This window comes from Ananas comosus, unplaced genomic scaffold (genome assembly GCF_001540865.1).
Source record: "Ananas comosus cultivar F153 unplaced genomic scaffold, ASM154086v1, whole genome shotgun sequence".
Classification (NCBI taxonomy): domain Eukaryota; kingdom Viridiplantae; phylum Streptophyta; class Magnoliopsida; order Poales; family Bromeliaceae; genus Ananas; species Ananas comosus.
The window spans coordinates 30,562-47,063 of NW_017890544.1; the positions used below are offsets into that span (position 1 = coordinate 30,562).

Consider the following 16,502-nt stretch of genomic DNA (forward strand, 5'->3'; position numbering starts at 1 on the left):
TTCCGCTTTTTCAGCAAACTGACCAAAATACTCTTATACCTTTTTCTCTCTCCTCTTTTTTTTTCTCTCGTTCTTTTTTTCTTTCTTTTCCCAGAGAGCTGCGAAGGCGGAGGAGGCGGCTTGTCCGGCGCATCCTTACCCTCGTCCGCACATCCCCGCACCTTTCTCTTCTCTGACCCTGCCGAGGCCGCACCGCGACTTTTTTTTTTTTTCCTCTCCGACTCTCCTCCACCGTTTCCAACGACGACGCCTCTCTCGCCCTTCCCCGTCCTTCTCGTCATCTCCCTCTCTTTCCTTCTCTGCCGCCTCCGACGACGAAGCATCTTTGCCGGCGCCAACAATATGCTGGCGCATCCTTACCCTCGCCTACACACCCCTGCACCTTCCTCGCCTCCGACCCTGCCGAGGCCACGTCGCGATTCTTTTTTTTTTCCTCTTCGACTCTTCTCCACTGTTTCCGACGACGATGCCTCTCTTGCCCTCCTCCGCCCTTCTCGTCATCTCCCCTCCCTCCTCCTCTGCTGCCTCCGACGATGATGCATCTCGGCGCCGGCGCCGACACCGTGGAGGTCACTGCGGTGTTGCAGCCTCGGAGCGGGGGGTTCTTAGCGGCATCGTCGCCGGCGCCATGGCTGTTGGCAGAGAGGGGTGATCAAAAAAATTATAAAAGAAGCAAGAAAAAAAAATAAAAATAAAAAATTATAAAAAAATAAGGATGAAGATGAAATTGCATCGTTAACTGAAAAAAAAAATTATAAGTTGTATTACTTAAAATGTAAACTACAGCTTTAAGATAAAATTACACTTTTTAAACAAATATTACACTCTTTAGGAGATATTACACTGTTTCTCCTCTTATTGCACTCTTTTAGATGTAAACTACATCCATTAAGATGAAAGTTACACTCTTTAAACGAAAATTACACTGTTTCTCCTCTTGTTGCACCATTTTTTCTCTTGTTACACTATTTTTTATCTTAAACTGCACTCATTTAAGGGATATTTATACTGTTTCTCCTCTTGTTGCACTGTTTTTTCTCTTGTTGCACTATTTCTCCTCTTGTTACACTGTTTCTCCTCTTAAAGGGTGCAGTTTAAGATAAAAATAGTGTAACAAGAGGAGAAATAGTGCAACAAAAGAAAAAACAGTGCAATATAAGGAAAAAATAGTATAAATATCTCTTAAAGGGGTGCAGTTTAAGATAAAAAATAGTATAACAAGAGAAGAAATGGTGCAACAAGAATAGAAATAGTGCAACTTTCGGTTAAAGAGTGTAATTTTTATCTTAGTGGGTGCAATTTATATCTGAAAGAGTGCAACAAGGGGAGAAACAGTGTAAATATCTCCCAAAGAGTGTAATTTTTATTTAAAGAGTGTAATTTTTATCTTAAAGCTGTATTTTACATCTTAAGTAGTGCAACTTATAATTTTTTTTGCAATTAACGATATAATTTCATCTTCATCATTCTTTTTCTATATTGTTTTATCTTCACTTTTTTTTTTGCTTCTTTTATAATTTTTTTTGGTTACCCCTTTCCAGGGCGCCGGCGACGATGCCGCTAAGAACCCCCCGCTCCGAGGCTGCAGCACCGCAGTGACCTCCACGGTGTCGGTGCCGGCGTCGGCGCCAGCGAAGATGCATCGTCGTCGGAAGCGACAGAGGAGGAGAGAGAGGGAGAGGACGAGAAGGGCGGAGAAGGGCAAGAGAAGCGTCGTCGTCGGAGACAGTAGAGGAGAGTAGAAGAGGAAAAAAAAAACAAGAGTCGCGACATGGCCTCGGTAGGGTCGAAGGCGAGGAAGGTGCAGGGATGTGCAGGCGAGGGTAAGGATGCGCCGGCATATTGTTGGCGCCGGCGAAGATGCTTCGTCGTCGGAGGCGGCAGAGAAGGAAAGAGAGGGAGATGACGAGAAGGACAGGGAAGGGTGAAAGAGGCGTTGTCGTCGGAAACGGTGGAGGAGAGTCGGAGAGGAAAAAAAAAATCGCAGTGCGGCCTCGGCAGGGTCGGAGATGAGGAAGGTGCGGGGGTGTGCGGGCGAGGCCGCTCTCTGGGAAGAGAAAGAAAAAAAGAACGAGAGAAAAAAAAAAAAGGAAGAGAGAAAAAGGAAAAAGGGAATTTTGGTCAGTTTGCTGAAAAAGCGGAACGAACCTGCAAAAACGAAAAAGATGGCCCGATTTTGTGAAATCTTAAAATAAGTGAATTTTTTATGTAAATTGGCCTAAAAATTTTGATGAAATATTGAGGCAATTATCCCAAATAAAATTAACTAGATAGAAAACAACCTTGTACCTACTCATAAGTGCAGTACCCCATGACACGTAAGCAACAGAAATATGATGTATACACTTATTAATTTTAGTGAAAAAGACCACCAAAAATAATCTTTGGATTCCCCTTATAAATTAAGAATATTTTCACCATGATATTTAATTTATATCGAAATAATAATATTTAGTTAAATTTTTTATCTAATAGTGGAAGAATTTTTTATGTTATATTTATTCAATATCAGCATATTATTCTGAATTAGAGTCCTCTACCATATCATATAGCTTTATAGGATTAATTAAATATAAATTTAATGTAAAATTTTATCTATTTAAAGAAGTCAAAAAAATAATTTGGATTAAAATTTTATTTTAATTTATTTTTAAAAATTTTCTATGAGGAATAAATTTTAAAAAAATTAAGAATATAGCCTTAAAAGTTTTAAACTAGAATTAGATATATTTTTATTAAAAAAATTGCTAAAATATTAAGAATTGATTTAGAATAGAATTTATACTTCTTAATTTTATGAAAAAACTTTAAATATCACCCCTGTGGCTTCACACTTTTTCACTTTAGTATCTTATGGTTTAAAGTATATCAATTTAGTACCATATAGTTTCGCACTTTCTCGCTTTAATACCCTGTGGTTTAAAGCACATCAATTTAGTGCCCTATAGTTTCATTTTTTTTTTTCATTGGCTCATCTTTTAATATTTCGTTAAATTATATACAAAAAACTTCAAATACCTTAGCTAGGTTTATTGAATATTACAGTACCCTTAAATTTTAACTTTGTCACTGATTTTTTTTTCCTCCGTTAATATTTCGGTAATAACTTGTTCAGATAATCCTTGTGGTTGGTGACCTGAAAATCCGATGGATTTACCGTCTGGACTATAATGTTGGACTTTTGCTAAAGTATTTTGTAAAATTTCAGCTTCTAAGTGTTTTGGATTTTGGGTGATATTTTAAATAAAATAGTTCAGGCCCTAGAAAATAAGAACAACAATATACAAAAAAACTTCAGATACCTTACGAAAAAAATTAGTGAAATAAATAATAAAAAGAGAAAAATGAAACCATAAGATACTAACTTGATAAATTTTAAACCATAGGGTACTAAAGTGAGAAAGTGCGAAACCACATGGGCTAACTTAATATATTTTAAACCAGCGGGTACTAAATAGAAAAAGTGTGAAACCACGTAGGAGTATTTGAAGTTTATTCTAATTTTATTATATATAGGACTCAAAATTTACTGTAGAGAGAGAATTTTAGAGTTTATTAAATTTTTGTTCTTTCGTGGAAGAAACTTTCACTCAAAACACTCTATTAAAAAAGAGCATTTTAGTGCACCCAAAGCATTACTTTAAACCCAAAAAACCAAAAAAAAAACTAAAAAAAAAACTAAAAAAAAAGGAGAAAATATAGTTCTCACCAACCACGAACACCACCTCACCCACCTTGTACTTTGACCTCCCAAATAATCGCCATTATTACAAGCAAGATAAAAATTAGAGAAAATTGCACCACTGGTCCTGAACTTTCAACAAAGTTTTATTTCGTCCTTCCAACTTTCGGACTCTTAAAAAAGTTGTATTATAATCTCTCTCTCTCTATATATTATTTATTATGAGAGCATAATTTACTGTTTATATATTTATACACCATTATTCAATTTTTTTTTATGGCATGTATTATTCCTGCTATCTATTTATTCGTAATTATATATATATATATATATATATATATATATATATATATATATATAGTTAATTGCATACACATCTATATAAACATATCGAATTGCAAATAAATCCTTACAAAAATCAACTTTTTAATTTTATTCCTGCAAAAGTTCAATAATATTTATATTTATTCCTCTGGTTTGTTACCGTTAGAGCACTAATTTTTTTTAATAGCTGATAATTAAAAATAATATTTTTGTCCTTATAAATATATCCTTTCAAAAATCCTAACAGCTAGAATTATACGAAAATGTCCTCCCAAAAGGTATTTTATCTAATAATACAAGAGAGGTAAAAAGATCAATTTAACTTATTCACTAACCAATTAAGTATTTTACTCGTGATTAACTATATATGTTTTTCTAACGGATCCTAACAGTAGGAATATATTCGATATGTTTACAGAAAACTGTATGCAATTAACCCTAAAAATAAAATCTTGAAACTAAAAGCATTGGGTAAACCTAATAATGAAATCTCCAAACTGAAAGTATTGGATAAACCAAAAAATTGATGAATATAAAGTTAAAAAAATAAATAATAAATAAACAAACTAGATGCCAGCAATAACCGTTTTAAAAGTTTATTAGAGAATAAATTAAAATCTTACTGAAAAATAAATTCATGGTCATAAACATCGGGATCCAGAATAGAGATGCCAACGGGTCGGATTTGGGGCGGATTTTCAAAAACCCGAACCCGAACCTGACTTCAAATCCGAGAGCTGAACCCGAACTCGAACCCGACGGATTTTAAAAATCTATATCCAAATCCGAACCCGACCAAAAATCTGAAACCCAAATCCGAATCCAAAAATTTGAATCCGAAACAATTATTTTTTTTTTCAATATTTCAAAATATTATTATATTAAATCTAAATTTTTAAAATACAAATTAAAATATAACATTAAATTATATATATATATATATATAATACAAAATAAATTCGAGTTCGGGTTGGGTTCGGATTCAGATCGGGTACAGTCAAAATCTATATCCGAATTCATATTCGTGGGTTTCTATTTTTAATATCTATATCCGAATTCATATCCATTTAGCATAGGATATATCCGTTTTATTCGGGTTCGGATTCGGATGAAATTTCGGATATTCATACCCATTTACATCCCTAATCCAGAATGTGTCAATGTGAGGACCAAAATAAAATTCGACTAGAAGTTGAGGGACTGATAGCGCAATTAATCCTGAAAATTAAGTACCCGGTGCCCGCGTATGATCTGTGCCTCCTCTCTCTCTCTCTCTCTCTCTCTCTCTCTCTCTCTCTCTCTCTCCACAACTCTTTGTTGCCCCAGCAAATCTCAAAGGAAAAAAAAAAAAAAAACAACAAATGGCCTTCTTCAATTCCCATACTAACAATTTAGGTAAGACATCTCTCTTTATTATGTTAATTATTATGATTGAGCAGTCGAATCGACGATTACAATCGAGTGATATCTCGAATCATCTCCATTTTTGAGACCACCGTTTAAATGTCGCGGGAACGATGATGATGTCGTGAAATCGCAAAATTTGAGAATTCAAGGTGTTTGTTCGACGGTGGTGTCGATCGATCGATCGATCGTGGAATCGGATCGGATTTTTGTTTTGACGGTGGATTGATTGTGGTAAATTGTGGCAGTGGAGGGGAAGCGCGTGGGGATTGCGGTGGCGATGGCGGCGGCGGCGGTGGGGAGCTGGTGGTGGAAGGCGCTGCGGCCGCCGCGGCCGCGGGTGTGCGGGTCGGATGGGGGGCCGCCCGTGACGGCGCCGCGGATCCGGCTCCGGGACGGGCGGTTCTTGGCCTACGCGGAGTCGGGCGTGGCCAGGGAAAGGGCCCGCTTCAAGATCGTCATCTCCCACGGCTTCTCCGGTTCCAGATTGGATTCCCTTCACGCCTCCAAGGTAATTATTTTATTATTTTATTAATTACTTCAATCCCTACACCTCCGTTTTTTCTTTTTTTTCTTTTTCTTCTTTTTTTTTGGTGGGTGGGCGCGCACCCGTCGTATCACCCGCTAAATAAAATTATCATGCTTTGCTTTCGAAAGTATAAAAAAATTTGTGCTTCTAACTTTTTAATGCTTGAATCAACCTATTTGATCATTTCTAAATTTTAAAATAATATTATTTTTTAGGTAAATTTTAAATATTATATTTGTGATTTTGCACTCTCTTACTTTAGTATCTTTTGGTTTAAAGTGTATCAATTTAGAACCCTCTTGTTTTATTTTTTTTATTTTTTCGTTAGTTACTTCACTAACTTTTTATTAAATCATATACAAAAAACTTCAAATACCCTACCTATAATTTATCGAATATTACTTTAGTACCCTTTAGTTTTAACTCTGTCACTGATTTAACGAAAAAAATTAGTGGAGGGATAATAAAAGGAAAAAAATGAAAGCATGGGGAACTAAATTGATACACTTTAAATCACAGAGTATTAAAATAAAAAGTACGAAACCATATAAATGGTATTTGAAATTTTCCCAAAAAATTATTATATTATTTTAGAAGTCCACCTATAGTGCTTCCGGAAATATAAAAAAGTTCGTGCTTTCGATTTTTTAATGTTTGGATCAATTTATGTGACCATTTTTGGCCCTTTAAATTAATATTATTTTTCTAGGGACCTACTCAACCCAAAAAGGAACCACTATCAATAATTCTGGATCCAAAAACTAAAAAGTCGGAAACACAAACTCTTTTATATTTTTGAAAGTATAATAGCTCTTTATTTATTTTAATATAGAATTATCGTATCGTTTCTGATTGAATTATTAGTTTGGAACATGTGTTATGAGTTACAATTCTTACAAAAACTAAAATATAATAATAAGATCTAATCATTGTATAGTTATTCCGTAGGGAAATAGCATTAATATCTAATCAAAGGTTTTGTATTCCACACAACCAGCAGCAACAAAATTTTCTATGTTATTATTTTAATATGAAATCATCTTATTATTAGATATGACAAAATTAGATTGATTTGGGATTACAACTTATATGGTATAACTGCTATCACAGTGCTGATTATTTTATTTATTTTTTAAAAAAATAAATTTAGTTGAAAATGTGAAGTAATTAGACTTTAAACTTGCGATCTTAGATACAAATTTAAGTATTTTGCTATTTGCGCTAGAAATGATCAACATAATTAGAATGATTTGATAGGCTGAAAATATGATATGTATAAAATTGGACGAGTTCATAGCAGATGGATATATGAACGAATTGATTATAGAAAATAAAATTGTCGACTATAGTAGTAAATATTAAAGCCACGCTCCTTCAAAAAGTTTAGAATCTTAATTGTGGAACACAAAAATTTTAACAATGTGATTCCTTTCATTTTATTATCTCATATTCCAACTTTAGTTGTTTGCAGACAAAAAACAAATCTTCTTCTTCTTATTATTATTATTATAAACAAATCAGTTTAATCCTTCTCCTATAGTATACTTATTTATTTTAGTTTCTTCAAACAAAATTTTTAAAAAAGTTGTTATACTAAAAACTTTATCATATTAGATCTTTATTTTTTAAAATGCTAAAAAATGAACAAAACACTTTTTAAATAAAAAAATAATAATATCAGGAAGAGTGTAAGTGGAGTAACTAAACTATCCATAAAATTAAAAAATTTCCCAACACTTTGACCATGCATGTGTGGCCTTTTCTCTGTTTACTTTTTCTTTTGGGCCACCTACCGAGCTCCACCGGAATTAGGTATGACTTGGTGTATGCTAGCGCATCTAAAATTAAAAACAAAAAAAAAAACAAATTTTTTTATCTTTTTTCAAGAAAAAATTAAGGGCAAACTTTAAATACCACCCACGTGGTTTCGCACTTTTTTATTTAAGTATTCTGTGGTTTAAAGTGTATCGATTTAGTACCCTGTAGTTATATTTTTCTCCTTTCGTCAGCTACTCCGTTAACAATTCATTAAACTTTAGTACCTTTTAATTTTAACCTTGTCACTGATTTAATAAAAAAAATTAGTAAAAAGAATAATAAAAAAAAAAAATAAAACCACGGAATACTAAATCGATATATTTTAAACCACATGGTATCAAAGTGAGAAAGTGTGAAATCACAGGAATGGTATTTGATGTTTTTCCAAAAATTAATTCACAAAGTTATAGCACTCCCTTTTTTTATGCTTACACTAATGGAAGTAGTTGTTAAAACCAAAACATTGTTGATGAGAACTCAAACAACTAAGTGCACCTAACAATTTTATTGTACCCACCTACAACTAAGTGCACCTAACAATTTAAAGTGATTGTCATAAATTTCACATAGATAAGAATGATTAGTATGGATCTTACATCATGTTAATGAATGAAAAAAAATTCAAATTTATGTACAATTATAATTAGAAAAGTATGGTACTTTTTCCATAATTATAATGTATATTTGAGTTGTCATCAATAATAAGAACTATTTATTAACAAAAGTGGGGCTAAAAATATTCATAGAAACCAACCGTCCCTAGCGCAAGTGGCAAAAAATTTAATGGTTAGTATCCGAAATTTCAAATTCGAATTCTAGTTGATTCATATTTTTAGCTAAGTTTATTTTTAAATGAAATAAACGAAGCGGGTAGCATACTACCTATCTCTCAAAAAAAAAAAAAAAATTCGTAGAAGTACATGAATAATATATGCTCCTAACTTTTCATTCTTGGGATAGTTAGAATTTATGATTTGTAGCTACATTATTATGAATACAAAGGCTAAAAAAAAAAAAAAAGTTAAAAATGCATACTATTGATGTGCTTTTCTATTAACAGTTCTCTATATAAAATTATTTTTGGTTTTATAATTTTAGGGTACAATTTTACGCGTGCATGACATTTAATTTTGTGGGGCTAAATGGTGGACAAAAATTTTGTGGGCACCGTCCCCAAACTAATAGTTTGGGGACCGTGCGGCGCCACGTCTCTTTCTCTCTTTCTAAAAGCACAGGACAAGTCTTTTTTTTTTTTTTTCTCTTTCATGAGCGGCGGTTGGATGGGCCACATGGTGCCTATCCATACTGTCCCTAAACTAATAATTTGGAGATGATGTCTATAAAATTTGTCCCTAAATGATTTTCGTTACGTAATCGTGTCATGCTATAAAGGAAACGGTCGTCTCTAAATAGGATTAAAGACACTCGAACCCTGTATTTTTTGAGAAACTATTATTTATGTGGACTTGGTCCACCACATAATCGGTGGACCATCGAAAGCTTTTTTTTTTTTCATTCTATCCTCTTTTCCTGGACGTTCGATATTTAAATTTTAAGGGGGGGCGGGGATGGACGGTTGATGCTGAGACGGTCCACAGATGACGTAGTGGACCAGGTCTTAGCTATAGTGTTCCGACCTAGTCCACTTCTTCTACTCTCATATTACTGTTTACATATACAAATAAATTATTCAAAAATAACTTAATTTTATTATAAAAATTTTCAGTATGATTGTAAGTTAAAGGTTATGATTTTGATAGGGTAGCGTATTTTAACTATAACGTTATTTATTTTATTTTTAGAAATTAATTTGAAAACTGATTATGATATTTCATTTTACACATTTGATCATACTCCTTATCTACAAAGGTCCTATTTTCTATACGAGACGTTTCTAATATAATTGTAGCTAAGGAGTTTGATTTTTATTTTTCAAAGGTCTTGCTCTTCGTAGGATAATGTATTTTTACCTACGATGTAATTTATCTTTTTTCTTAAAAAATTATTTGAAATCCAAATATGATATTCTATTTTAAATATTTGATCACACTTTTATCTATCAAATATATGATTTTTTTTAGTAAATCAGAAAGATATACGGAATAAAATATTCATGTATCCAGACACAAATGTATAAATTTTTGAGTAAATCAGGAGAATACACTTTCAAAAACTACATAAATTTAAGTTGCCAATCTAAGTCCAGTATATTGACCTGTTTCAGAACAAGTACTGAAAATCTTTAGGATGTCTCATAATTCTTGTTACGGGAATTGATCTGATACATTATATACAGATTGGGATTCTAATTTATATCCAATTCGAGGCTGCTATTCTTGAAAATGCTCTTGTGACACCTTAAAAGAGAATCAGGAAAAATCAATTTGAACAAATCTAGTCTGAGTCAAATGAGAACCGGATGAAACCAGTTGAAACCGGAGACGAAATCAGTTTAAGCATCGTTGAACCGAAGGAAACAGGGCTACCGCGAAGCTGTGAACTATGCTCGGGTCCGATCCAAATGCTTAAGCTGATGGGGAGATTAACTCCTCGCAACATATACAGGCCATGATTCTAATGCGTCCGATTTGGAACTACTGTGTCAATTCGAAACTTGATTGATCGAAATTCGGGAGGCAAACAATTTCAATTGTAGTAGCTATTTGAAAGTGAACATGCTCTACTTGTGCAGGAGCTAATAGAAGAACTGGGTGTTTACATGGTGGGATTCGACCGAGCCGGATACGGTGAGAGCGATCCGAACCCGAAGCGGTCGCGGCAGAGCGCGGCGATGGATGTGATTGAGCTTGCGGACGCGCTCGAGCTCGGACCGAAGTTTTATCTGGTGGGCATCTCCTTAGGATGTCATGCTGTCTGGGCTGCACTCAAGTACCATCCTGAAAGGTAACTAACTGACTGACTGTCCTTCTGAACACGAAAAACCGTCTGACTACCAGAAATTGTTCTGAAACGTTTCCGTTCATGCATCCATATTCCATGCCCTCGACCCTTTCTTGTGTTACAGTTGGATTATTCCGTTGTAACGTAATCGCCGTTTTCAATTAAAATTACTTTAGACAGTTGTTATGTTCATGTACAAGATCTGACAGGCTTGAGCTGGAATGTAGGCTAGCCGGAGCGGCGCTGCTGTCACCTGTAATAAACTACAGGTGGCCCGGATTCCCGCGAGAGCTCGCGACGGAGGAGTACAGGAAACAGCAATCGGGAGATCAATGGTCTTTGAGGGTCTCATACTACGCACCGTGGTTGCTCTACTGGTGGATGAATCAATCATGGCTACCCACCTCAACTGCAGCCAAAGGCACCACTCCCATTCGCAACCGCTTCGACGCGCAGAAGCGAAATGAGGGCATGGCCGACGGAACGTATGAGACGGTTGGTGATTCTCTTTTTTTCGCCACGAAACTCTCTTAACGTAGTTACTGATAGCGCAGTTCATCCAACTCTTGCAATAGCAAACTTTTTTTCATAGAGTGGGTATTTTTGTGAGTTCAATGTTATATGTTCAAAATCAGTTACTTACATGTGCAATTCGTTCCTAAGGTTAATCATGTTGTTCTTTACTGGCAGAGGAGGAGAGTGGCGACGCAGCAGGGCATTCATGAGTCGTTTTACAGGGACATGATGGTGATGTTCGGGAAATGGGAGTTCGATCCGATGGATCTCTCGCCGACGCCCTTTCCGGTTCATATATGGCAGGGTGCTGAAGATCATCTAGTACCAGTTACATTGCAGAGATACATATCCAGCCGCCTCAGCTGGATCAACTACCACGAGATCGCGGAGGGCGGACACAGGCTGTATGTGATTCCGGGACTCGGCGATAGTGTCCTCAAAAGCTTGCTGGTGCAATCTTCTTAGGGACACACCAATGTAGCCAGTTTGGTGTGAGTTGTATGTTGGGAATTTTATAAGCTGTTTGGCATGTAATCAAACTCTTATTAGGCAATTGGAAAAGAAAATATAGTCTATATTGAAATGATTATAAATTTGTGCAATTGTTAGAAGAAGAGAACATTTTGCAAATGGGGGTTTATGTTATTGTAAATAAGAGCTACAATATTGATCTTGGAAGTACCATTATAGCAATGTTATGTACTAAATAGAGAAGTTGCTTTGGCTTATCAAATAGTGTAGAAGCTTGGAACTCATCAATGCTTAATTTGCACTTTTGGATCTGATCACTTATCTCCGTATATCAGAACCCACTAAAAGTTCACCAAGCCAACCAAAGAGCAACTTCAAGTAGATCCATCCTATTGCCTTCGGAATATTTTAGCCTGCAGTACCAAAAGCTTAATTTGAAAAGGTACAAAATCTAAGAGGAAAATATAAAAAAAATTAAATTTCTGTGATGACTTGAAGAGAGGTTTTGTTCTTAGTTCATGATTCTCCGCAGCAGTAAATACTCAAAAAAGAAGATAAAAAGAGTACAACGAGCACCCACAATTCCAGAAATACAAAAAAAAACAAGCATTAGGAGCTCCTAGAGGAAAAGGAAACTTCTTAGTTTTCTAGGCATCAATGACAACAAACCCAACTAATGTAAATAAAACAAACTCATAGCAGCCCATATGAACAGGCAACTTGGATGCCAAACCAAACTGATAGATATAGAGCTCGACTCGTTTCAACCGGTTCGGTAGTTTACAGATAGCTAACAAAAACAACAGCACTAATCTCACTTTAAATTTACCTGGATACGCGGCAACACTACAAATGCCAGCGTTCCAGGTTGCAAGAACATGTACACATCTCTTAGAAATGATAGAGTTCGACGAGGCGAACATAAAAAACCCAGCTACTCATCTCTCTTCTCATATTCCAATGCTATGAATTCGGACTATTCACAAGCAAAAGAAAAAAAGAATCATGCGCTAATCTCCGAAGTGCACTGCTGCTCCCTATGGCAACTTCGCCTCGCCCAAAACATACTCGAGCAACTCGTTCTATCACTGCCTTCTTGCTCTTCCGTTTTATCCAGCTCATTCGTTGTGCTCTGAGATGGTCTAGGAGATTGAACTGGGCTTTCCGTTTCTGGTTCAATCGAGTCGCACAGTTCACCATCACAAGTACAAGTGTGGAGGGAAACAGAAGGGAATAATGTGCTGCACGTGAGTGGGCAGACGAGTTCTGAGGAAACCGCTGCAACACGATTTCTTCTTATATCTGACGGCGGGTCAACAGCGCCGGGATTTAGGATGCACGGGTTGCAGAGGCCGAGCGAGAGGTTCGGTTTGAGTCCCTTGGCCGGGGTGGTGGGCAGCTTGATGAAGGAAACTATTCCGTTTCGGCAGAGGGGACATGGGATCGAACCAGGGGGGCCAACCAGTTCGGATGGGATGTTACTCGTTGAACACAGGTAGAGAGCGCACTTCACGCAGAGCTCATGCCCACAGCCTGAGACAGAAGGAAAAGTCCAAGATTTAGGCGCATATGTAAGATCAGCAAGAATATAATGCATTAAGAATCGGATGAGCACTGGACGAAATAAATCACATATAACTTATGAAAGGGAACGATTATAGAAGATATGAAATGAATAGTATACAGCAATGAATAAGATGATCAAAGATAAATAATTCCCTATAGAAAATATCTTGGATGGGATAGGAAAAACTCGGGTTGCTTCACAAGGATCAAGGTTGGTAGACTAACAAAGAGTGATAATAGCTTTTTCTACTGGATTGCTATTCTAATTGATAATGGAATGTATAACATAACTTGGCACGTGTAAGGAATTAGTAATAACTGCATTCATCTGTCACTACTGTGACAACAAGGACAAAGCCTTATAATGCAATCAATTTGGAAATACGCTACTTGGATAGTTTTTCGGCACTTAGCTGAATTCGACCATATTCTATGAAGTTAATCTGCCTCTACCAAAGATGGCTCTGCTAACATCTTCCGTTGAGTTAGTGTGAGCATAAAAACAATCAGGCAGGAAAACAACTTAAGCACTTAGGTGATTTTCATTTCCAAGGTGCACAAATTGACGCAGAAGAAAGGAGCCCTTTTTATGGAGTAACTTGAGTCTCACCTTCAGCAGCGACAGCACATGCTCTTTCTAAGCAAACAGCACAGAGATCGCTATCATCAGAACAAGCTGTTGAGAATTGCAGTCCACATTCTCTGCAAACATAGCAACAAATTTCTAGGTAACCACATCATCCTTGAAAGACACTTGTACATCAATCTTCTAATTGTAAGTGTGTCGCACTTTGCATAAATATATGGTTTGAGATATCATCACTCAGTTTCTTTTATCGAATGGCAGGATCAATAACAAAAGAAATAAGACTTACCTTGCTATATTAAGAATGCTCATGAGAGGCAAAGAAAGATAATTTGAGAGTGGAAACGTGGGGATGCTTGAGCTAGAATTAGGCGATAGTAAAGGCTCGAGCCAATGGCGTCCCCATATTCTTGCAACGTCAAGTGGAAGCCACCTGTATAATTGAACATACAAATACAGTTCATAACAGTAATCTAAAATGAATGGAAACTACCAAAAAAAATTCAAGTCAAGACAAAGATTTGGAATAGTGCTAGACTAAAAGAAAATGTTTACCCATTACAATTCAATGTCAGCCTACTAGCACCTTTAGCAAGAAGTATCTGCATAAAAAAACAACTTCAATTCAACTAATCCACACACATTATTGAAACCACATTTAACTAATGTTGAAAGCCTCATAGAGGTTTGCCTGGCAACATTTGAGATTCCCTCCACAGGCTGCATAATGCAAAGGAGTGCTTCCAGCTCCTGCTTAGAAAGGATAAATAATAAGCTTCCCGAACACAAAAGTAAATAGCAAGAAACTGAAGAAAATGACAAAAATAGTTAATTTACCAATCAAATTCACTGATGTTCCATAGTGAAATGTCACTGCCGAGAAATTGGCACCTAAATCGAGCAACAACTGCACGCAATCGAAGTAACCATTCAGAGCCGCCATGTGGAGAGCTGTAATGCCTCCATCCGCAGGTTTGTTAATGAATCTCGCACGTGCACTGCAAGAAACCGACAGCAATCAAGTATCAGCATCCCCAATTCACATAAGAGTCTCAAAATTGCCAAGCAAAAAAGAAACAGGGCATACGATTGATCGAATTTACGGCCCAAAGAGGAAGCCGGGCTGTTTCCCTTGCTTTCCTGTTTATTGCCGCCGTCACAAGAAGAAGAATTCTCTTCGAAGGGGGCACTTGGAATGAAGTCTGAGAGCAAAAGCCTAATACACCGGACGTGCCCGTCGACTGCAGCGAAATGCAACGCCGTCCTGCCGCTGAGATAGTCGGATCTTGTGACCTTCGAAACACAACCAAGCTGTATAAATGCTTTGCTCATTAGAAAGGATAAGCACATGCAATCGTCCTGCAGAGGCATACATACATTGCTTCTGAAGAGGAGAAGGGTTTGGAGCACCTCCCAGTGCCCATAACGGCATGCGTGCATCAGCGCGGTCTTCGTCGGGTCCAAGAAAGAAGAGATTTCCAACAAAATTAGCAATCTAAAAAGACAGCATCTTGCCGATCTAGTATTGATAAAGTAATAACTAATAACAAACGAATTCGCACCGAATCCGACCTTAAATCATGGGATTTGGACGGGACTCATTTGTATTACGAGACTCATCGAATTGCCGTAAACTGATTGCACCCAAACGGCGGATTCTAGAAAAACTAGAATTCCAATTCTTTAGAATTCTAGGGTTTGGGTTTAGGGTTACAAGAAGGAATATAACGAGAGTACCTGACCACAATAGTTCCTGGAATTCACATCGGCGCCGTTCTCAAGCAAAAGCATCACAATCTAAGCACGACGATCCACAGCAAACACGGATCAAAATCGACAAAAGAGGAGATCAAACACAAATTACACCCAAACAGAGAGAGAGAGAGAGAGAGAGAGAGGGAGAAGGGACCTCGTTGTGGCCTTTAGCGGAGGCGAAGTGGAGGGGGGAGTTGAGGCCGCCGAAGGTGGAGTAGCGGGCGAGGCTAGGGTTGAACTCGAGGAGCATCCGCGCCTCCACCACGTCGCCGTCGCGCGCCGCCGACACCAGCCGCTCCCCCGACGCCGAGCACCCCAGCGAGTTCCCCATCGAATCGAATCCCGGCCGTCCGATCTCCCCCCACCGATCACCCCGATCTCCGCCGCACGATCATCGCCCCCTCCTCCTCCTCCTCCCCCCCCTCTCCGCCATGAACGCTCCCTCGAGCTAGAGCAAGAGAGAGAGAAAGAGAAAGAGAGAGGTTGGAGAGAGGGAAAGGGGAGAGAGAAAGGGGGAGTGGGGAAGGAATCAACGGTGGGGATTAGAGATAGCGGTGGGTGGAGGTGGAGATGGGGGTGGGGCCCACGCCCATGCCCATGAGGAGGAGGAGGAGGAGGAGAAAGGGAGGAGTAGTAGAGACAAAGTTAGGGTTCATTTTTATTTTATTCATTCGCGCACCCCACCCGCGTCGAAGCAGAGGGGAGGAGGGAAGCTGTTCGAACAGCGCCATCATCACCCTATACAGCTCCCCCAAATACAGTAAATAATAAATATATCCCTATAAATTTTAATTTTTATATATTATTTTGAGTCCGACTCAGATATTATCGATAGCACCAAACACTTGATGCTATTAAATTTTTCACCGTTAGATTTAACTCTTTAGTTATTTTCATTTGTTAGATTATATTTTTCAACCAACAACTCACTCAAACCCTAGGGAGTCCAT

General features: G+C 37.3%; 2 protein-coding genes across 2 annotated transcripts; one reads left to right on the forward strand and one right to left on the reverse strand.

Annotated features, from left to right (window-relative positions):
* The first annotated feature begins 5,266 nt into the window (after positions 1 to 5,266).
* Positions 5,267 to 11,858, forward strand: LOC109703832. The gene is made up of 5 exons (XM_020224558.1): positions 5,267 to 5,401; positions 5,659 to 5,921; positions 10,450 to 10,661; positions 10,886 to 11,153; positions 11,349 to 11,858. Exons 1-5 carry the CDS (start codon positions 5,368 to 5,370, stop codon positions 11,637 to 11,639), a joined length of 1,068 nt encoding a protein of 355 aa, XP_020080147.1. The 5' UTR covers positions 5,267 to 5,367; the 3' UTR covers positions 11,640 to 11,858.
* Positions 11,859 to 12,303: 445 nt separating this feature from the next.
* LOC109703833 (probable E3 ubiquitin-protein ligase XBOS33) lies at positions 12,304 to 16,246 on the reverse strand. Its single transcript, XM_020224559.1, has 10 exons — positions 15,707 to 16,246; positions 15,535 to 15,594; positions 15,175 to 15,246; positions 14,885 to 15,090; positions 14,635 to 14,795; positions 14,489 to 14,547; positions 14,353 to 14,399; positions 14,087 to 14,230; positions 13,822 to 13,913; positions 12,304 to 13,178 (listed from the first exon to the last, which is right to left on the reverse strand). The coding sequence occupies exons 1-10, from the start codon at positions 15,881 to 15,883 to the stop codon at positions 12,649 to 12,651; spliced, it is 1,548 nt and encodes a 515-aa protein (XP_020080148.1). The 5' UTR covers positions 15,884 to 16,246; the 3' UTR covers positions 12,304 to 12,648.
* Positions 16,247 to 16,502: the final 256 nt, after the last annotated feature.